General features: G+C 47.1%; 2 protein-coding genes across 5 annotated transcripts; one reads left to right on the forward strand and one right to left on the reverse strand.

The window, feature by feature from the left end:
• Nucleotides 1-1,374: 1,374 nt before the first annotated feature.
• Nucleotides 1,375-8,999, reverse strand: LOC113832465 (translation initiation factor IF-2-like). Its single transcript, XM_035451420.1, has 2 exons — nt 8,370-8,999; nt 1,375-2,588 (listed from the first exon to the last, which is right to left on the reverse strand). The coding sequence occupies exons 1-2, from the start codon at nt 8,997-8,999 to the stop codon at nt 2,556-2,558; spliced, it is 663 nt and encodes a 220-aa protein (XP_035307311.1). The 3' UTR covers nt 1,375-2,555.
• LOC100773524 (E3 ubiquitin-protein ligase TRIM39) lies at nt 8,723-22,542 on the forward strand. Of its 4 annotated transcripts, none has more exons than XM_035450573.1 (7): nt 8,723-8,862; nt 10,845-11,304; nt 12,915-13,010; nt 17,845-18,075; nt 19,426-19,448; nt 19,987-20,102; nt 20,660-22,542. In XM_035450573.1, the coding sequence occupies exons 2-7, from the start codon at nt 10,852-10,854 to the stop codon at nt 21,205-21,207; spliced, it is 1,467 nt and encodes a 488-aa protein (XP_035306464.1). In that variant the 5' UTR covers nt 8,723-8,862; nt 10,845-10,851; the 3' UTR covers nt 21,208-22,542. The 4 variants fall into 4 exon arrangements, with proteins under 4 accessions (XP_035306464.1, XP_027244396.1, XP_027244399.1 ...); XM_027388595.2 differs by lacking the exon at nt 8,723-8,862 and adding an exon at nt 8,892-8,970; XM_027388598.2 differs by lacking the exon at nt 8,723-8,862 and adding an exon at nt 8,892-8,970 and having other exon boundaries at nt 20,634-20,781.
• Nucleotides 22,543-23,321: the final 779 nt, after the last annotated feature.

A 23,321-nucleotide genomic window follows, 5' to 3' on the forward strand; every position in this document is an offset into this window, starting at 1 on the left:
GTTATAATCTTTTTTATTTTTAGACAAAAAAGGGGGTATGTGGTGATATTTTGCTTGTACAAATAAATAAAGCCTGTCTGAGTATCAGAGCATGGAGCTTGCCACTAGCTAACCATAGTTTAGTATACAGCAAGTGCTTCAAACTTGGGAGAAGAAATAAAACCTGAGAACATTCCAGAATCTACCTCTGCTGTATGGGTCTGTTTTGGGTGGGAAGAGAAGACTGAGTATCCAAGCATGGATGGGGCTGTGGGGCTGTTGCCCAGCTGGTGCTCAGCCCACTGGAGACTTCATCTGGGTCATCTTTGCTTCTCTCATCCTTGTCCCACCTGAACCTCTGTTCTCAGGGACCCAGCTCTGGCCCTGGCCTTATCCTGTGTGCAGGACCATACACAGTAAAGACTGTGTGTGGCAGGACAGCCTAGCATCAGGCCTCATTTCAGCCTTCAGTCCCCAATTTAAGTTTCTTATTCCTATGTGTAAGTCTTGTCCCATTCCCCTAGATGTCCCTTTTTCTTGAAGAGCAGCAGTTGTTTTGTCAGGCATTGCCTCACAAGGCCTGTGTAGGCCCTGTACACAGTCTCCAGACCTTTCCAGTGAATGGTTCTTTCTACAGCCCTTACTAAGGAACTGGATTCCAGAGGTGGCCAAGACAGCTCTGACAGCTGCTCATTCTGACATGAGTTCCTACTGCTATTCTTCTGTCTACTGGGCTACTCCTCTCTCTGCCCCTTAGCCCAAGCAATCCTAACACTGGCTCATATGCAGACTCAAGAATTACACTCTAATTTAGATTCTTCCTTGGTTGGAAAATATGACCATTAACAATTTTCTAAACAGTGTAGGTGTGTTGTTGCAGGGTGCAGGAGGGCTGGGGGACAAAGGGAAGGGGAAATCCGAGTACCTACTGGGACAGCCCAGGCCATGCATGAGCTTGGTGTGAGGGCCTCATGCTGCACTTGCCACAGCACATACTCTGAGGCTCCAGTGTTAAGGCTACTAAAAAGGGGGGGTTAGCACACTGGCCAATCACTGAACAACACAGGCATCTCGTACTGTTGAGCTTTCACAATATTGCATGCCATGGATACTGTTTTTGTTTTTACAAATCCTACATCAAGCAAGTCTGTTAAAGCCACTTTTCCAATAGCACATGCTCATTTCAATTTCTGTGTCACATTCTGGTAATTTTAGCACCACTTAAAAATTTTTATTTCGAGACTTGGAGGCACACGCCTTTAATCCCAGCACTCAGGAGGTAGAGGCAGAGGGATCTCTGTGAGTTTGAGGCCAGCCTGGTCTACAGAGTGAGTTCCAGGACAGCCAGGAGTGTTACATAAAGAAACCCTATCTTGAAGAAAAAAACAAAACAAATAAAACTTTTGTTTTTATTATTTCATAAATTATGACAACCTGTAATCTATGATCTTTGCTGTTAATATCAAATTCACATTAGAATACCACAAACCATGACCATATAGGACAGTATACTTATTCATTAAATACATATGGTGTCTCCTGATACGCCACTGACTGATCATTCCCTATCTCAGTTTCCTTGGGCCTTTCCTATTCCCAGAGACAATAGTGAAATTACCAACCAACCCTACTATGGTCTCTAAGTGTATAAGTGAAAAGAATTGTCCCAGCTCTCATTTTAAACCATAAGCTATTTGATGAAGCTACATGGGAAAGAAATGCTGTAAGCTGGGACAGGCAAACTGCTAGATCTCTCTAGTCAGCCCAGCTGTGAATGTGAAGAAAAAGTTCCTGAAGACTTCATTGTACACATGAATGGTAAGAAAATGAAACAGCCTTCTTGCTGATGTGGAAAAGTTGTGTGGGTAGAAGATTAATCAACCACAGCATTCCTGGAAGCCAAAGCCTAATGCAGAACAAGACTCTAAATGCTCTTCTGAAGGCTGAGAGATGGTGGAAGATAGCAAAGATTGGTTCCCAAGGTTTAAAGGCAGAAGCTGTCTCCATGCTCACGTAGAAAACAGCCAGCTCTCCCCCAGAAGATCTAACAGAATGAACAACGATGATGGCTATGATGAGCAGATTTTCAAAGCAGACAAAAGAGCGATACAGTAGACTACGACACCGGATCCCACTTTCACAAGTAGAGAAAAGCTAATGCCTCACTTCAAAAGACAAGTGAATTCTGTTAAGAGGCCAATACAGTTAGTTACTGCAAATGGAAAACAATGCTCAAATCCTACGGCCATTAAGCTCTCTACGTGGAGAAGCAGGTGTGCACGACAGCCTGCCTGGTTTCTGGGTATTTTAAGCCCATTGTTGAGACCTGCTGCTCGGATAATACTCTGCTCAAAATACTAGTTTCAATGCTCCTTTATCAGTCAAGAGCATTCGGAGACACGTAATTAGACTGCTTCCTGCAACACCCTTCCTGTAGCCTGCAGGGGTCATCTTGACTTTCCAATCTTACCTTCTGAAGAAATGCATTTCATACAGACACAGCTGCTGCCACAGTGACTTCTCTGTGGTACCCAGGTAAATTAAATCTTCCTGCAAAGGGCTCACCACTCTAGATGTCACGAAGAATGCTTGTAATTTGTTGAAGGCAGCTACCATGTAAAGTGTAAAAGAAGCTGGTTCCAGCTCTCTGAGATGAGTGGTTCTCAACCTGTGGGTTGTAATCCTCCCCCCCACCCCACCCCACCCCACCCCCACCCCCACCCACCCCCCCCACCACCCCACCCCCCACCCCCACCCACCCCCACCCCGGGGAGAGGGGTATTAACTGACTCTTTCACAGGGGTTGCATATCAGATATTTACAATTAGTAACAGCAGCAAAAATTAGTTATGAAGTAACAACAACTGGCTGGTGACGTGGGCAGGACCTGGAGAAACCTTGAGGTGGGGAATTACTGGGGTATGCAAGGACAGAATGATTGGTGCACTTCCAGCTTGGGCGACCTGTCCTGTGTTGATAGGTCAACTGGTTGCTATGGCCTGTAGGCCCTCTCAGGGCGGTTGCTATGCCATTTTACCATAAAGCAAGCCCAGAGCCCGCCAGCTAACTTCTGATTGGTTCCTTGCCACATAGAGGGTATCTGACCTCCTAGAGAGACTAGAAGGTCAGGCAAGGTCAGGAGCTCAGCATGTGTTGCTGTGTCAGGGGCCTTTGTCTCGCTGGGTCTTTTCTGCAGCCTCTCGTGGCTGCCAAAGCAGGGAGCTGGGTGAGGATCTGGTCCCTTCACTGTATTAGGGTGGGTTGGAGAAAAGAATTAAACAGAGATGCAGACTGTAACAGGAAAACAGTGCAGACACTGCCACCAACAAAGAAAGGCAGGCTGCCAATGACATATGTGAAGAGGGACATGGCAGACAGTGTAGGAAACGCTGAGCTGAAATGTCCACTAGTGTTTCAGTAAAGTGGGAGGTTGGCAGGGACATTTAAGAAATGGAGAAATGATCTGGGTGGGACATGTATGAATGGCTTTTATATCCTGAGAAGTGATGCGGGCACCACAGGAGTGACCGCTACAGAAGATGGAAAGAACAAGGAGCGAGCCTGGTCTCTGGTGTAAGCAATAGGATCAGGGCCCACACAGAGCCTCGTTCCAGTGCCACATCTAGAAGGAGTCCCAGCTTTTCTGCGCACAGCTATTGCTGGGCTGTCATCACAACCTGCTGAAAAGTCAGCTGTCAAATGAGAAATTCATGTTTGTGACAAGGCTGGTGTAGACGCTGCTGGTCTGATGATTCACGTATTAACGAGGACAAAGGACAGGGTTCTCGGGTCCTGGTGTGTCTCCTCTAAAGACCACACAACAGGTATTCTGGAATTCAGGGGCCTGACACTTGAGACTGGGATCTAGGGAGAGGCCTGTTGTGGAATATTCATTTAAGATGTGTTACATTCATTTATGCTGTGGAATATCCGCTTAATGATGCAATGATGTGTTACATTTGTTTAAATAAAATTCACCTGGGGTCAGAAGGCTGAGTCAGCAGCCAGCTGACAGGAAGTGGTGGAAGAGCCATGTGTGGCTAGGGTTCTTAAGTGGGGGCGGAGCAGAGGGCACCTAGGAGGGATGTTAGCTCCCTGCCTGCTATACAGCCTCTCTGAGCAAGCACAATTTCACTTTGAATCCTGAATTCCACACAGGGATAGAGAACTAGATAAAGTTCTCTTCCGGGGCTGTGATAGAATCAGTGCCTGAGGGAACAGAATTCCTGCCTGGCTAAGGCTGAACCACTACTGATAGCTGGAGAACTGCAATCTACAACAGCAGCTGCTTACAAGCAGCTTCTGGATTTAATGGACAACAGCCTGTGTCCTGTTAGCGGCTCACAAGTCATCCTGGTACTCAGACGCCTGACTTCAACAGAAATGAAAGCAATGCACCACTGACCATCCTCAGAGCAAGAAGTGGCGGCTCTTTAGCCCAAATAACAAGAGGCCGTGTATTTGGACGTGTTTTGAATCAAGGGACCCCTAAAGGCTGCCGGGCAGCAGCAATTTACATGGTCATTTTACATTAGATACGTTTCTTTCAAATGGGTAAAGAGCTGGAGGAACTGGCAGCAGGCGGTCAATTAGGACAAGGAAGTAAACTGGTAAACCAGACAGGATAGTTCCATGGAAAAAGCCCACACCTGAAGTACTTCCCCGACCAAACAGCAAGTGGTCAAACAGCAAGTTGTCAAGGATGAATCAGCATGTTGTCTAAAGGATTGTGGACACTGGCCCTTATTTAACTAGTGGGAAAGGGGAGTCAAGGGACCAATCCTGACAACTGGGGCCTGATGACTGTTTTGACGCTAACCAAAAACATCCCATCTCTACTTTCCCCAACAGCCATTTCACTGACTCCTGTCACAGATAACACGCTGCTTTGCCTCTTCTCTCCAGAAGAGCAGAAACAGAGCGCTACTCCACCCTACCAAACACTGAAATCAAACCAAGAGCTTGTCCCCCAAAAGTATATACCATTTCAGGGCTACCAGAAACTAAACCTCACAACCTCTCTGCAACTAGAGATCAAACCATGAGAAACTGCTGAGGTTGGGGAAGAGACCAGTGTAAAATGTGACCTGGTTCACCTATTTGGGGGCTTGAAAGCAAAATTAAATATGAGGAAGTCATTATTAACGGTTTATACAGCAATAGGCATACCACCACCCAAGGTTTAGGAAAAAATGGAAAACCAAATTAAAAAAACCCTTCATTTGGAGGATGCCTAGTTCAAATTCCACCGTGGAACCCACTCAGAAGTAAAGGCTTGTCTAGTCAAAGGCCAAAGAGAAGGGCAATTTTAAAAGGCACAGACTCTGCAAGAAATCTTGAAAGAAAAGCAATGTCCAATTCATGAGAGTGAGATCTGAGGACACATAAATAAAACAACCTGAATCACTCAAGGCTGGCAGCACCAAGTTTCAGATGTAAAGAAAGCGTTCAAATGGGGGAAAACATGCCTATGAAATGAAGCCCATCACTAAAAAACATGACAACTTCTATATAGTTTAGACACACTGTGGTTTAGTTTTTTATTTTAGTTTCCCCTGCAATGCCAAGAGCTTGAGAAAAACACTAGCTATCCTGATGACAAGATAACCACAAAACTGAGAAAATCCTAACTGTTTCAACCTCTCAGAAAGCTACCCAAGCAGACTGAAATCCCCACCACCCGGCTTCCCAAACTAGAAAATCCGCTTCCCAGAGACCAGATGTGAACATCAACTCATGGAGGGACCCAAGGCACAACAGAAAATAGGACACTGCATGAGTGGGTTGGAAGTATTACTTACAATTGCATATGGACTGCAATATTAAGTGCAGAACTTCTGGGAGCCACAGACACAGTGCTAATTCAAACCTATTTCCCTTTTTCTCCACATGCCTCAAAGGGCACTCAAAAGAAAGATAGGGACAGGGCAGGTGACCAGAGAAAAATTCTCAAGACACCAGAATAAAGGAGAGGTTGGTGGGGGGGGTGGGGGGAACAACTCCTCATAGCAGAAAGGGTGCCACACTGGGACATGTTTAAGGGACAATGGCGATAGTTAATGGCTTTCAAACTACCTCATGTTAGAAATAAGGTGTTTGCGAACTATAACTGAAGGAACCAGCTTCCCTTTCGGCAGCCATAACGGTCGAACATGTGCTTCTATGACCTTGCCCTAGACACTAGAAAGTCAGATTCCTGTCTTGTGACAAGGAACCAATCAGAAGTTAGCTGGTGGTGCTATGCTTTACGACCCTGGGTGTGCTTTACGGACAAGAGCACAGCAATGACGTAGAGAGCATAGCAACCACCCTGGGAGGGCCTGTGGGCCATAACCAGTTGACCAATCAACACAGGGCAAGCCCTCCAAGACTGGAGGCACACCAATCGTGAGCCTGTGCGTACCCCTAGACACTCCCCTTACGCTGCCCTATAAGATCTTTTGGGAGCCCCTAGGAGCTGTCTTTTCTAGCCATCCGCCATGGCGGGTGGGTGAAAGACCCGAGCTAACATGGGGTTAGCTCGTTAAATTACAATAAAGCCTCGTGCAGTTTGCAGCAAGATCTCAAATCCGCCTGGTGATTGGGATGACCGCGAACGTGGCCTGGGACCCCGGATACTTGAGTTTTCGGTGGTCTAACAATAACAACTGCTGTAGATTATAAGCCCTAATGCCCAAATATGACAGCAGTGAAGTAAAATTAATAATTATCAAATTTACTCTTAAGGTCATTGGCTACCATAAGAGGAGCAAAAGTGCGAGTACACACACACACACATACAGCAAAGATAATCTTTTGAAGCAGATTTATTGTATTTGCCATCTGTGGTCCTAAATCTTTAACCTTAGGCACTGTGTGTTTTCTGACATTACATACTCTGACTCTAAGTATGAGCATTAAATATGCATATTAGCTGGGATAGCCAACACCTGTGAATCTAGCACTCTGAGGTGAAGAATAGTTTTAAAGCAATCCTCAGCTACCTAGTGAGCTCAAGTCTAGCCTGGACTACACAAATGCTATCTCAAAAAGAAAAAAAAAAAAAGCCTGTATTTTGTCTGAACAATCTCAAAACGTACAGGAACCACTTCCTCTGAAAGGAGGGTGTGCATTAAAACCCACTCAAATATGATGCATGCCAGCTGTTGCACAAAGTAGGGAGAATGTTATGTGGCAGTTTCTTGGAGATTAAAACCTTTCATCATAGAGGGAAACGGTCTAAGGGGTTGATAGAGAGGTAAAACAACAGGATGTTCTAAAGAGAAATGAAGTACTACAGGGAGGCGCCTAAGACAGAGCGAACAGCTCCAAACAGCTTCCAGAAATCCCTTCCCAGGAGAGTGTATATATATAAACAGGAGAGACTGCTGAGGGCCACTCTCGCACAAGCCCACCCGAAGCAGATAATGCCTACAAGAGATAAGGAAAAGCTGAACATCCTGGAAGATGCTCACACCAGGAGAGGAGACACTCCAACCTTTTGAGCTATGGAGTTTCTAACTTTTTGTGAGCTGTCACCCATGCTGATACGGATTCTGGTGTCTCTGGGTCTTTGAGTTTTTTCTGCTCCTGTAAATAACCCCTCAACCATATTCCTCTAAATAACCCCAGTAAAACTCATGCTTCGGAGCTGGAGAGATGGCTCAGCGGTTAGGAGCACAGGCTGCTCTTGCAGAGGACCTGAGTTCAATTCCCAGCAACAGCATGGTAGCTCACAACCATCTGTAGTGACATCTGGTGCCCTATTCTGACCTGCAGGCATACATGCAGACAGAACACTGTATACATAATAAATAACCTTATTTTTAAATGGGTCACCAAATCAGACTTCCGTGATACACATCCTTCGGTCTGTGCAGGTGCCCTATCTGAGGTGAGCGGGTGAAAAGGTCTGTCTCACAACAGAGGGACAAGCAGCTACTACTAGCAATGTAAACATGCACCCTAGCACTGACTGCTCCTGAGTACATGTGTACGCACCATCGACCTTTTCTCCCCATCAACTCGCTCCTTCCCACAAAACCTTCATCATCACAGATCTGTGGGACTTCCAAAAAGCAGGGAGACTACAGTGCAAGCCTGGAGCCCGCCCACAAGCTCCATGTGCTCTCCCGGGGACACCTAAAGCCAAAGGCCTCGAACAGAAAAGAAGAGCGGCTTTGGTGCTCACCCAAGTGTGTACCGCACACTGGATTCGGTCCATCCCCCGCATCCGAGGAGCTGAGGACGGACGGCGCGGGCTGCAAAAGCACAGGACCGACCCCGTTCTCCACACTCCCCGCTCGGACGGGAGAAAGCAAGCATGTCGTGGACGTCAGCCGAGGACAAGGCGCGCACCTCCGTCCGCGGCCAAGACACCTCACCTACTCCTGGACCACGAAGATGCTCACCCTCAGGCGGTCGGAAGTGACGTTCTCAGCCGAGCCTCGCAGCTCGGCCACGTAATCCGCCACCGCCTTGCAAACGGCCACCCTCTCCCCCAGACGGACCCAGAGACCGGGAAAGCGACGCCCGAAGCCCATCAGGCCGTGGTCGCCCAGGCCTCTGCGGCTCGCACCGCACCGGGGAGCAGCACCCTGAGCCCACCCCGGCCGGCAGGGTGACAGCCAGGGCGATCCGCTCAGCGGGCCATGGGCTCCGGCGTCCCGCGACGCGCATGCGCGGCCGTCTGTCTCCCGAGGGCTGCTCGGGTCACCTGGGCGCCGGCCCCTCAGCCACCTGACGCGGCCGGATCGCTCACGCCCATTCCGAGCTGCGCAGGCCCTCACCTCCGGGCCCCGGCCGCCACCTGCTGCGCGACCCGGACCGGCCCGCCCGGCCACGCGCGGAGCGGGCGCTCCCAGCGCCCTTGTCCCACGAGCCGCGGCGCCGCTTCCGCTTCCGGTGAGTATTGTGTGTCGCGCCGCGGGGCGGGGGCGAGGGGAGGAGGAAGGAGGGAGGCAGTGCTCCGGCGGCTCCGCGCCCGGCACTCCGGGACCCGGAGCCGGGAAGGTAAGGTGCTGCGCCGCCGCCACCGACATCACTGCCGCCGCCGTCGCCGCGGCGCGGGGTCCGGAGCCCGCCCGGTGCCAGCCGGCTCCGCACGCCGCGGCCCTCCGCCCGGCGAGCGCGCACCCACAGCTGCCTCCGCCCGCCCGATCGCCCGCCCGCCCGCCTCGGGCCCGGAGGACGTTTGCCGCCCCGGCGACGTCAGCGCGTCCGGCGTTGCTTGGCTACCCCGCCGTCTTCCCCTGTCCCGCTGGCTGCCGCTTGGTCTCCCCCGGGTGAAACTGACGCAGTCGCCTGCCTCCCGTCGCCTGCGGCCGGGGTCTGGACTGCGGCATGGCAGCGGCGGGCATCCCACCTTCACGTCACACCTCTCTGCCCCTCACTTAGACACGCGCCCCTCGCTCCCTGCCTCCCTGCCTGCCGACCACAGCGAGCCTGTGTGTGTGCGTGCGTGCGTGCGTGTGTGTCTGTCTGTCTGTCTGTCTGTCTGTGTCTGTGTGTGTCTTGTACGTGTGCGCGCGCGCCCCTCACTCTGGTCCCCATGCGCCCCAGAAGATGGAGACCCGGTAGGATGGAGTTGTGGCTAGTGTTCCATGCAGGCTCCCGCAGTGGTACCCGACAGTGATTTTTTAAAAAAAGAAAAGACAAGAAAAGGCACAGCGAGGACGCCTCTGAAGTTAGTGCTTCTGCCGAGACAGGGCAATGGGGAGAGAGGAAGGACCAAACCCGAGGAGCCCAAGGCCATGTTCTGACTGCCCTCTCTCTCCATCACCACCGCCCACAGCTCCAAGTCCTCTCCCTTCTTCACTGACCCCGAGCCCGCTTCTCTCGCACCACTTATTGGCCACTTAAGTGTGCCTGTAACTGTTCATTGAGGTGAGGACGCTGTCTGACATCTGTAAGATTTGGGAGGGAGCAGAGTTCCATGATCAAAAACTGGATTCCAATGAGTAAACAAGGAACTCTGGATGACTTAACTCAATCTGGATCTGAATCCCTTCCCTCCATTCTCGGGACATAAGTTGCCAACTCCTACTTAAAACTCAGTCCATTTGTGTCACCAGTATACAGAAATAGTCATTGCTGCCCCGATTCATTACAAGACCACTTTTCTGTCAGTCTGAGTGACTACCAGATTTCCTTCCTTTGTTCGGGTCCCTTTATGGGGCAGAAGGGTATTGGGGTTCTGGGACCAGAGTAGTTAAGTGTTGACCACTTAAGGATGAAGTGGGGACCTGCCTTCTGTTCTGTGTATCCATCTGGTGTATTTCCTAATCTAACGATGTATCTAATAGAGCTTTAATTGTTTGCCTCTTTAAATGTGACAGGGTGGTCATTAATCCAGGCTGGACTCCTGATGGTCCAAGCAGGTGCCACCATGCCTGGCAAATATCGTTTAAAAAAAGATTTATTTATTTTATATATATACTATTCTGCCTGCATGCTAGAAGAGAGAACCAGATCTCATTATAGATGGTTGTGAGCCACCATGTGGTTCCTGGCAATTGAACTCAGGACCTCTGGAAGAGGAGCCAGTGATATTAACCACTAAGCCAACTCTCCAACCCTATTTATTTTTATTTTATGAGCATTGATTGGTGTTTTGCCTGTATGCATGTCTGTATAAAGGTGTCAGATCCTTTGGAATTGGAGTTACAGACAGTTGTGAGCTGCTGTGTGGGTGGTGGGAATTGAACCCGGGTCCTGTGGAAGGACAGCCAATGTTCTGAACCACTGAGCCATCTCCCCAGCCCAAATTTCCTTCTTTAATTCCTAGTCAATCCACTGAATACCCAAGGACTTATTTATCGGTATTGACCTTGAAAAAATGTAACCCTCCAGCTAATATTTTTCTTTTCTTTCTCCCCAACTCCAAGTTAAATAATGGCACAGACAAGTCTGTTAGAGGCTGGAGCCTCTGCAGCCTCCACCGCTGCTGCCCTGGAGAACCTGCAAGTGGAGGCAAGCTGCTCCGTGTGCCTGGAGTATCTGAAGGAGCCCGTTATCATTGAATGCGGGCACAACTTCTGCAAAGCCTGCATCACGCGCTGGTGGGAGGACCTAGAGCGGGACTTCCCTTGCCCGGTCTGCCGGAAGACATCCCGATACCGGAGTCTCCGGCCTAATCGACAACTGGGTAGTATGGTAGAAATCGCCAAGCAGCTCCAGACTGTCAAGCGGAAGATCAGAGATGAAAGCCTCTGTTCCGAACACCACGAGGCCCTTAGCCTCTTCTGCTATGAAGACCAGGAGGCTGTCTGCCTGATATGTGCAATTTCCCATACCCACCGGGCCCATACCGTTGTACCCCTGGATGATGCTACACAGGAGTACAAGGTGGGCAACCAGACATATGACACCTATATGGGGAAAGAGCATACATACTCTCTGAGTTAGAGGGATTTAAGCTCCTGAGGCAAGGCTATCTCTGTTCCTCTCCATTCCCCTCAGAACTATGTACATGGGTATGTAGGACATCTAGTCAGTCCTCCTCCAAAGGAGAACTGGGGAGTGCCCACAAATTTGTCTGACTTACTCAATGGACTTAAGTCTTCAGAGTGCTGCAATGGTTGGGTATGGTTCTGCAATCTGTCAGATTTTAAACAAATGAGTGAAGAGCAAAAGGGTCTGAAAAATAGTTTGGAAGAACTGAAAATTATACCTATTCACTCAGGCTGTTTCTTTTTTTTTCCCCCATTTATTGGAAATAGCTAATATCACTTTAGACTGATAATCATCAGACTAAGCTGAACCACTCTTTGTCTTCTTCATAAGATGGGTAACATGACATTTAACATTTAAATTACTAGAGAGAACAGGGGGTAAATGTTTTAGTAATAATTAAAAAAAACAAAAACAAAAGATGGTAACAGTCTAGTTTGCACTCATTCTTAATTAACAAAACCTTGAAAAATATTTCAGGTAATTTATAGTCAAGTTTTATTTTGTTGATAAGTGGTTAGATCTGAATGGAAGTGCAGGTTAAAAAAGAATATCAAGACAGGCATGGTGATATACATTTATAATCCCAATATTCAGAGGGTAGAGGCAGGAGGAAGGAGAGTTGAAGGTCATCCATGGCCACAAGTTTGAAATAAATGAAAAAATAAAGAGATCGAGGTGCAAAGAATAACTTCTAGCTGAAGGACGGTGTGACCTGTGTGATGGAGACCTTACCTTGAAACAGTAGATAGATAGATGGAAGGATAGATAGATGGATGGATGGATGGATAGATAGATAGATGGATGGATGGATGGAGATATCGAGATATAAAAGGTAACTTCTAGCTGATGGAAGGTGTGACCTGGTAACAGACTGTGTTTTTAGTGCACTCACCCTGCATGGAGTCTCAGCACCACCAGAACAAACAAAACAAAACAAACATAACTAGGAGTGGTGTGATGGGCAGTTGTCCATAAGAAAATAGAGTGGGAAAGGAAACAAGTGATGACAGCTAGCCTACTGGATTCAGGGAGGAGAGTCAGGTGTGCCACAGACATGGCAGGGAAAAAGACATCTATGAAAGGTCCAGTTGTAGGCAAGGAAGAGGGTTAGATCATGAAGTGATGAGAGGATAGAAATTAAATGATTTAGGAGTGGGGAATGTGCCTTAGAGGTAGAGCATTTGCCAGCCTGCTTGAGGCCCTGCATTTGATCCCAAGTGCTTCAAGGGAAGAATAGTCAATGAGTATAGGGATGACTTAGCAGTTAAGAGCATGTACCAGGCTGACAGTTCACTGATGCCTATAACTTCAGTCTCAGGGGATCTGATTGATTGATGCACTCTGCAGGCCTCCGTGGGCACCAGCATACAGGTACGCACATACACTCAGACAGACATTTGCACATTCACATGACTGAAAACAAAAGAGATGATAAATGGGCTAAGCTCTTGAGTATCCTCTAACTCCAAATGTCTCCTCTCCTACTTTCTCCCAACCCTCAGGAGAAACTGCAGAAGTGCCTGGAGCCCCTGGAGCAGAAGCTGGAGGAGATCAGCTGCTGCAAAGCCTCTGAAGAAAAGAAACCAGGGGAGCTCAAGGTAGAGCAGGCAATCTGTTGCCTTCACTGCTTGGCTGGATATTTGCCTATGAGCCAATCAACAGCACTTTACTTGATCCACATTTAACTGGAAACTGCTGTTCTCTAGAAGTGATATTTCATTAGCTTTATCACCTAAGTACTGAGGAGGAGGATAGAAGAAATGAAGGTGTTGACGAGACGGCTCAGTGCATACAAATGTTTGCTGTCCCAGCATCAAGACTTGAAGCCCACATGAAGGTAGAAATGTAAAAATGAATCTTCAGAGTAGACATCTGAGTTCCATCCATGCACTATGGCCCCCATGCTCACACACTCACTGTGTGTATACGCACATTACACACACAATAGTAAATACTTTTTAAGGAAACACATGTGGGGAGGCGGTGCACGCCTTTAGTCCCAGCACTCTGGAGGCAGAGGCAGGCGGATCTCTGAGTTCCTACAGAAGGCCAGTGCCAGGACCTGCTTCAAAGCTAAGCAGGGAAACTCTGTCTTGCAGAGAGGAGGGGGATGCAGGATGGGGGCTTCTTAGAGGGTTCTGAGGAAAGAGAGTTTGGAAAGTTCACAGGGAGAGAGGGGGGGACTGAGCAAGATCTCCCAGATCTGAGTAGTGACATTTTTGTTTGTTTTTCATTATTTTTTATTATTTCTTATTTTGTGTATGAGTGTTTTGTGTATGAGTGTGTATCTTTGCACCATGTGCCTGCCTGGTGCTAGAAGACTCCAGAAGAGGGTGTCAGATCCCACAGAACTAGAGTTACCAGATTATTTTGGGGGTGGGGGGTTCCAAGACAGGGTTTCTCTGTGGCTTTGGAGCCTATCCTGGTAATAGCTCTGGTAGACCAGGCTGGTCTCGAATTTACAGAGATCTGCCTGTCTCTGCCTCCAGAGTGCTGGGATTAAATCAGGAGCCACAACTGCCTGGCCAAATCAGATTTTTCTTTTTTTTGTTTTTTGTTTTTTGTTTTGTTTTTTCGAGACAGGGATTCTCTTTGTGGCTTTGTAGCCTATCCTGACACTCCCTCAGGAGACCAGGCTGGCCTCGAACTCACAGAAATCCGCCTGCCTCTGCCTCCTGAGTGCTGGGATTTAAAGGGGTGTGCCACCAACGCCAGGCCCAGATTTTTATACACACAGGAAATAGAGCAAACAGGAAGTAGGGTAAAGGAGTAAACTCTCAAAGCCTGCCCCTGTGACATACTTCCTGCAACAAAGCTCCACCTCCAAAAGGTTCTGTAACCTCTGCAAAGTTCAAGAGGGACCTAGTGCTCAAATACATGAGCCTATGCAAAGCATTTCTCCTGAAACCATGATAATATTTGAACCGAAGTGTAACTATTGTCTTTAATTATAAATTTTTATTTCAGGTGTATTTAAACTGCAATTCAAAACATTCCCTCTGTGATTTAAATTTGTCCTACCCCAAATTTTTGCCCCTTTGCTTCCCTATCACCTCAACCTCCAAAATTGGAACAAATAACTCCTTTAAAACAGTCTGTAGGGGCATGGAGAGATGTCCCAGTGTCTAGGAGCACTGGCTGCTCTTCTACAGGTCCCAGGTTCAATTCCCGCACCCACATGGCAGATCAAAACTATCTGTAACTCCAGTTCCAGAGGATCCTACATCCTCACACAGCCCTACATGAAGGCAAAACACCGATGCACATGAAATAAAAGTAAATTAATTTTTTAAAAATTATAAAAGTTTGAGGAAGTAAAACATACATATAATCCCCACACTCAGGATACTAGGACAGGAGAGGGTTGCAAGTGAGAACATCCAGGGCTGTACAGTAAAACCCTGTTTAAAAAATTAAAATTTAAAATTTCTGTAAGGATTGAGGTAATGGCAACACAGCAGTCAAATAATACAAGCTTATGAAGTGGGTGTAATCACAGAGGAGGCTGGAGAAGAAATATTACAAGTTCACATCACAAGTTCAGAGCCAGCACAGGCCAGCCTGGGAAATTCAGATAAGATAAACCTACCAACAAGACAGGCGGTAGTGGCTCACGCCTTTGACCCAGCTCTCGAGAAGCAAAGGCAGGCTGATCTCTGTGAGTTCCTACAAAAAGCCAGCCTGGTGTACAAACCTACACAGAGAAACCCTACCTCAAAAAAAGATAACCTACCTACATAATTTTAAAGAGACTGTCCTATCCAATAACATCATAAAGTGATGGGGTTTTTTGTTTTGTTTTGTTGTTGTTGTTAGTTTGGGATAGAGCTTCACTATGTATTTTTGGCTGGCCTGGAACTGGATTTAGGGCAGACTTGACCTTGAACTCATAGAGCTCTGTTTGCCTCTGCCTCCTAAATATGGAAATTAAAGGCATCCACACAGCTCCCAGCTAGAAGTACTTTCTAATACAGTTTGATATGTGAAAAGCCACTGTAGCATGGCCATAAGCTTGCACCGGTGTGTGACATTATCAGGTGAAACAAATGTGAGCTCAACCTGAGGGGGATGTCATCAGACACCCAAGCAACTTGATGGTGAAGTCTAAGAAAATCAAAATATAGAGTTCTCTTTTTTATAGGTTTGTTCTTGTGTATATGTATGTGTGTATATAGGTATGTGTGCATGCATGCCCATGTACACACTCTCAGAGACCAGAAGAGGACAAATCAGATCCCCAGAAAGAGTTACAGGCAGTTTCCAGCTACCCAGTGTGAGTGCTGGCAGCCAAGCTCAGGTCCCCTGGAAGGGAAGCAAGCATTCTTACCCACCGAGTCTCCTCTCGGCCCCTAAAAGAAAATCTCATGAGTACAATTCTGAAACCTGCTTCTAACACGGCACACATTGCAAATCCATGTTCAGGACAAAGGTGAGAATGCATCCTGTTCCATTGCCTGCCTGAGAAAGCAGCAAAGAGCCCTGCAATGAAAGCCCATCTGTTGTCTGTGGCAGTAGAAGTAGCTTCAAATCAGGACTGCCAAGCTTGTGAGGCCCATGGCTCTTGTTTAATCCCAGCCATTCTTCAGCCTGGCACTGACTCTGTCCCTACCCATTTCAGAGTCCCATCTCTCCTTGTCTTTTGAGTGGTGCCTCCCTGTCAGTCACAAGGTCCTTAGACCCCTTCCCTGGGGATGGTCACTTACAGGAAGGCACAGAGGGAGGAGAATGTGCTGATGACCCTCAGAGTGAGGTGACTGCTATCTAAGTCCTCTACTCTCCAACTTCAAGGATGTTTGCCAGAAGTTAAAGTATGTGTTGCTATCGAGAGCATGTTTCAAATTTTAAGCAACTTATTTACTAAACAATATCTGGAATATGATCCTAGAATGGGAATGGAAAATACCTATTCTCTATTAACACAAAAAACAACCAACTATCACCACCCATCACAGAGGATAAGAATTTATTCTGTAGGCTAATATGAGAGTTCATGGCATTGAAACACAGATTCAGGTTACCCCAACATACATGCTTCAACTTAGAAACAGTTTCATGAAGTCTATATAGAACAGAACAAAGAAAGCATAGAGCAAGGCACATTTCAGGGACATTGGAAACCTGACATAGTATACAGAACGGTAGAGTAATCTCAGCTATAGCCCTCAGATGCTGTCTGGTCATGCTTAGTCTTTGGTTGGCAAAAATTAGGTGTGTCTTTCTCTTTTTTTAATGATTAATTTATTATGTACACAACATACTGCCTTCATGTATGCCTGCATGTAGGAAGAGGGCACCAGATCTCATTACAGATGGTTGTGAGCCACCATATGGTTACTGGGAACTGAACTCAGGACCTCTGAAAGAGCAGCCAGTATTCTTAACCTCTGAGCCATCTATCCAGCCCCAGTATTTCTTAAATTAATACATGTTTTATCTACTAATCACAGGATGTTAAGTCCAGCACAGAGGTGGGCATGGAAAAGGCTACTTGGAAGCCTAACATAGCCCAAAACAAAATGTAACTAGGCTCCTGGCCTGCAACAGGCCAGACTCTCTCCACATCACTGCAGATCTAATCAGTTAGCTTCCAAGACATTGCTTCTTCCCGGGAATCCTCAACCCATCAGAAATGACTTAAAATGTTTAACATGTTTAGATGGTACATGGCGGTAAGGCAGGAGGATTCCCAAGTTCAAAGCTAGCTTGTGCTAGCTTTACAAGACACCATTTGGAAAATAAAACAAAACAAAAAAACAAACAAACAAATAGAAACAGCAAACAAAACAAGTTCAACCCTGAAGTCTAAATAAATACTTTGCATCAACTCATTAAACTGATCCTGATTGTAGTAGCTATCTGTTCTTGGTTTTTATCAGATTAATGTGTCATGGTTATTATTGATGGAAATCTTTGGTTGTATTTTAGCAGACTGTATAAGCCAAACATCAGAGTAGAAAACAGTGAATATCATCACATCATTGAGTTCCTGAATTTTGAATGTATTTTATTAAAATATAAAAGTTTAATTTAGGTTTAAAAAAGTCAGGTATTGCCGGGCGTTGGTGGTGCACACCTTTAATCCCAGCAATACTAAGTCAGAGGTAGGTGGATCTCTGTGAGTTCGAGGCCAGCCTGGTCTACAAGAGCTACTTCCAGGACAGGCTTCAAAGCCACAGAGAAACCCTGTCTCTAAAAAAAAAAAACAAAACAAAACAAAAAAGTAAAGTATTGATTGTTTTAAATCTTCCCACTGATTTGAACTATCAAGTCATCCTTTGGAGGGTGTGCAGGTGACTACTTGCCTCACAGGGAGAGAAACATGAACACTGCTGAGGTCTTCCATGTGACAAGGAAGTCTGTACTGAGCCTGGTGAGTCTGGGAGAGGCTCCTTCAGGCCTCCTGGTCCTGACAGCATCCTCCCTTGTTCTCAGAGACTAGTGGAGAGCCGCAGACAGCAAATCCTAAAGGAGTTTGAAGAGCTCCACAGGAGGCTGGATGAGGAACAGCAGACTCTCCTTTCCAGACTGGAAGAAGAAGAGCAGGACATTCTACAGAGGCTTCGAGAAAATGCTGCTCACCTTGGGGCCAAGCGCCGAGATCTGGCCCACTTAGCTGCTGAAGTGGAGGGCAAGTGCTTACAGTCAGGCTTCGAGATGCTTAAGGTTCGAACCTTGCTCCTGTATAGTTCCTCGGGTCAGATGCAGTCTAGCTTTGTGCAGTCCATCCTATCAGCATGGGGAGCCCCCTCTCTTACTCTATTCCCCTAAGCCCAGCTTTCTCTTCATATGTGTGCAGATAACCTTTTTCTAGAGTAGGGCACATCCACCACCCCTGCCAAAATTTATTTATATCCTCATGTATTTTCAGAAATTATATGCTTGGAGCTAGTGAGATGGCTCAGTGGTTAAGAGCACTTGCTTCTCTTGGAGGGGACCCAGGTTTAGTTCTCAGCACCCACTTGGCAACTTAAAACAATCTGAAAATACAGCATCTGGGATTTCAGCGCCCTCTTCTGGCTTCTGTAGGCATTGCCTGCACATGGTACAGATATATACACACAACAAGACACTCACACACATGTAATAACTCTTTTTTTTATGCATGTTATTTATACCTCCCAAAAGGTAATCCTTTCCAGAAGTCCATTCTACTTAGTGATACCTTGTGTGTTCCCATATTTGTAAATACAGTTACCCTTACTTTCCAGTCCTAGAACTTAATTTACCTAGTACTAAAGCAGGGGAAATAGAAGCATAACTTAAAGGATACTCAGAATGTTTAAGTAGTAAAGTAGTACATTGCTACCTCTGAAACGTTTGATACAGTCCATCTTCAGGTACGTGATGATGACAAGGCTGTAGCAAGCATATTTCTCATTTCAGATAAGACCACTACCTCAATTGAAGTATCAATGCACACTCATGTGTATTATATGTTCCATGGTATTTATCCCTTTGGCTTTCATTTGTGTGTGCTCTGCTTACTGCATTAAACTTGAAATTCTGCAGGGATGAGATTTGTTGTATTTGTCATCTGGATCCCAAATAGTCTTAAATCAGAGTTGATATAAATTGGTGTTTATCAGTGCTAGGCAGGGATGTCCAGAACACAGTGGGAAGCATCCTGTGCCACCAGTCTGGAATTGTCTGCACTGCTTCTCAGTGATGCTGAGGTGTGTGGTTGGAATCTGGGGGACAAAAGAGCAGACACAACCTCTGTCCCCTACAGGGAGCCTCCAGTGTCTTTGAGGAAGAGAAGCACAAGTACAGGAAATGATTTGGAAGTGCTATTAACTATCAAGCTTTGTTATGACCAGCAGTTGGAATTGGGCATTCCATGAGAGACAGACACACACTCAGGTCCCTCTGAAGCAAGCCCCTTGCACTGGGCCCTCAGTTTGCCTGGTGCCTAGTTTAAAGACCTAGCACTGTTGGGGAGGAGGGAGAACCTGTTTGCCTTCATGACCCATGAATTCTAGGACCAATCTTACTTTGTTTTCTCTTTTCCTCTAGGATGTGAAAAGTACCCTGGAAAAGTAAGTGACTGTCTGAGTTAGGTCTTGGTTTGGAAGCTACGGGTTAGTAGTGACTTGGAGGAAGTAACAAAGGGAAATCCATACAGTGTCTTAGTGAGATGTGAAGAAGGATAAACCCATTAGGAGTGATGACACTTCACCTCCCTTTTGACATCAGGTCACCTCTGGTCAGAGCAGTGATAATGAGGAGCCAGATTCTGCCAAGCCTGTGGGTGGGGCTGTGTGCAAACAAGATGGTGGAAGGGTTGGGAGCACAGGAGTACGAGCAGTGGAGAGGTGGCTGTCCCTTTGCATGAGATGTTGGAATATTCCATTGAAGTTCTGAGGCTCACTCTCAAGAGACAGGCCTGTCAAGAGCACCTCGTAGCTCTCCAGGGATAATAATAAAAAAAGGAGGCTGCTGTCCTCAAGGAGAAAGACTGTGGGAGAGGCCTTGTCCCACTTTTCTCCAGAAAACACACCACACCACTCACATGATTATTCGGCTGGGGCTCTCCCTGACCCTGTCCTTGCTTTCTTTATCTCCCATCCCTCCCAGATGTGACAAGGTGAAGACCATGGAGGTGACAACAGTATCTATAGAGCTGGAAAAGAACTTCAGTAATTTCCCCCGGCAGTACTTTGCCCTCAGGAAAATCCTCAAACAGCTAATTGGTGAGTTGTTCCCCAAAGGAAACTGGCATAGGGCATGCAGAGGAGTGGAAGGTTCAGAGCCCTGGAGTTGGCTTCCTCTTCCTCTTTCTAGTGCCAGTCCCCCCCTGCCCCACCTTAAATCATAGACTTGAGGTAAGAACGCTTAGGTGTCATCTGCTCTCTAGGGACCTAGAAACTTTAAAGGGTTCCTGACGCATCAATCAAAGGGAGTGACCAAAGGAAACATCATTAACATTTATGTAGTGAAAAGCAGTCACAGAGCAGGACTGTTACAGGATTCAAGACCATGCTCACCCTGTCCCCAGCACACACTTGCAGTTCACTTGATCTGGAGCCTTCTTTCTGGCCCTCCCTGCCTCCTTCAGACAGTGACTTTTTTTTTTTTTTCTTTCTTCAATACAACAAGAGCCAGCATGATCTGAGAAACTTAACCAACCTACAGTGTTCTGGGGACCTTTCATGGGCCAAGCTTTGTACAGGCAGGCTAGGAAAGCAAGGCAGGGGTGTTTAGCTATTCCCATCCTCATCTAGCTCCCCACTCTGGCTTCTCCCGCCAGCGGATGTGACCCTGGACCCTGAGACGGCTCATCCTAACCTTGTCCTGTCAGAGGATCGGAAGAGTGTCAAGTTTGTGGAGACAAGACTCCGAGACCTCCCTGACACACCACAGCGTTTCACTTTCTACCCTTGTGTCTTGGCTACTGAAGGCTTCACCTCAGGTCGACACTACTGGGAGGTGGAGGTGGGAGACAAGACCCACTGGGCAGTGGGAGTATGCCGGGACTCTGTGAGCAGAAAGGGCGAATTGACTCCACTCCCTGAGACTGGCTACTGGAGAGTACGGCTGTGGAATGGGGACAAGTATGCAGCCACCACCACACCTTTCACTCCTTTGCACATCAAGGTGAAACCTAAGAGGGTGGGCATATTCCTAGACTATGAGGCCGGCACATTGTCTTTTTACAACGTCACGGACCGCTCACATATCTATACCTTCACTGACACTTTTACTGAAAAACTTTGGCCCCTCTTCTACCCAGGGATCCGGGCTGGCCGGAAGAATGCTGCACCACTTACTATCAGGCCCCCAACAGATTGGGAGTGACAAGACATGGAGCCTAATTGGGGTGAGGCAGGGTGAAGAGTGACAACAGGTCTTCCTTACTGTGACCTGCTGGGATAGCTTGGTGTCAACGTGGTTCCAGTCCTCAGCCATCTTGAGAAACCACCTGGTCTCTGGGATGCATTGTGTGAACGAGTAGAGACAGGACTGGGCTGCCTGACAGCACAGATGAGTGTCCCTACTTAACTGTAGTGGGAGAGTGAGCCCCAGGGGATTGTAATCTCTGAAGTCCAGCAGGTTTCCTACTGCACAATGACTGATTGTAAAGAAAAGGCCTCTCTAGAAATAGAAAGTCGACATGAAAGAGTCTTAACTTGCTTAAAGTGCAGGAGACAGAAACCTTTAAGAGGCTTCTGTGACTCAAGGGTAGCCTTGTCCTTGAGGGAGCACATAGGGATTTGTGTACCTCTGTGTTGGAAAGATGAGTGGCTGCTGCTGTTATGATTGTAGAATTGAGAGGCTTTTCTGAGGGCAGAGATTGGGCATTCAGTTCAGGAGTAGGATCAGGGAAGAGGATAACGGGACCCTCTAGAAAGGAATTGAAGAAGAGGGGGATCTCTTTGGTTTTCCCTTCCTAGGGTAATGTTACCATTACCCATAGGATTAGCCAGAGGTTGGAGTTTGTGGAGAAGGATAAGGGAGGCAGAAAGGAGAACCCAGTTTCTCCCTGACCCTGCAGTTGGGTGTCTCCAAGAAGTAGGCCCACCTTTCTCCCCTCTGGAGGTGAGATGGAAGTGATCCTACAGGACACAGGCATCTGCCCTTCCACAGTTTTCCCAAGGGAACTTGGGGAAGAGTCAGCTATTGGAGGAAAGAGAATGGTGTGTCCAAAGCCCTGGCCTTAAAGATGTTAAAAGTAGTTATTCCCAAGTTGTCTGCCATGACCCCTGGCTTAGGTGTTTAAGCGAGAAAGGAAGAAAGGTCATGGAGTTTTTCTCGCCCCGTGAGAACAGGGTAGAAGAGGGTAGTTTTTGTAGCAAAAGGCCCAGAGAGACAGCTTCATTCGCCTCTATTACCATCCTTTGACATTCCCCTTTTCAGAGAATGTAAATCATTTTAAGTTAGGCCAAAATAAACAACCCATAGGGTACATATGTTGTCACAAAAGGTGATGAGATGCATGCCAAACCAAACAACCTGGATTACCTGCTGCTTGGGTACAAGACTGAGACGAGAAACTGCATCGAGGGCATTTCCGTTCTCCCACCTCAACAGGACATTGTCCACTCTCTTCTTACCTTTGTGCCTTGACTGTGGTTCTTTGTGGCAAGATAATTTGGTTGGTCAAAATATGGAACAAAGGATCCACTGATGTGATCTGAGTTGTGTGGTGATTTGACAGTGGCCTTATATGAGACTCACTGGCTATGAAAAATACATGTTCTTGGGTCTCACCCTCTGTCCTTAATGGAGGTTTGGATAGGTCTAGGAATCTACATTCCACCACACTCCTCATCTGACTCGGTAGGCCCTCACAAAACACCACCCCCAGGGTAAATTTCAGCTAATCTCTTTACTCTGAGCCTGAAGCCTGGTTCTCCACCTGGATATCCTGGCAGGAGCCTGGTGACAGGAAGAGATGTCCCCTGAAGTCCTCAACTTTGGATTCAGCTCCAATCCCTCTGCTTCTGACCTTGGGTGTGCTCAGCCATTAAGAGGGAATAGTTAGTAATGGTTAGCAAGAGAGAGGCCATAGTGTTGGCAGGTTTCTGTGCCATAGAAACTGCCATGTGGCCAGTACTGTAACAGCAAGCGTCTTCTTTAATAAGTGGGAAAGTGGGAGAAAATTGTTTCTCCTGAGGGCAAACTCTTTCCTCAGGGACGTTTTGTCCAGTTTCCGTATCCCTCCCTCATGACAATGACCTTTCCCACTTTGAGCCTTACAGGTACCAGTTCTTTCTGGTTTTGAGCCAGGGTCCAGCCTGGTGGCCCGTTTTGACTTTGTATGTAATTCGCGGCAAGTGCTGGGATAACAAATATAACGCGAAGCTACACATTGCTTGTTTTGGTGTGTTACATCAGTCCACGGATGTTCCAGACATCTGTCTTTGGCTTCAGGAGAGTAAGAGGGTCTAGCCTGATGTGTATACTGCACA

The sequence above is a fragment of the Cricetulus griseus genome (genome assembly GCF_003668045.3).
Source record: "Cricetulus griseus strain 17A/GY chromosome 1 unlocalized genomic scaffold, alternate assembly CriGri-PICRH-1.0 chr1_0, whole genome shotgun sequence".
Taxonomy (NCBI): Eukaryota; Metazoa; Chordata; class Mammalia; order Rodentia; family Cricetidae; genus Cricetulus; species Cricetulus griseus.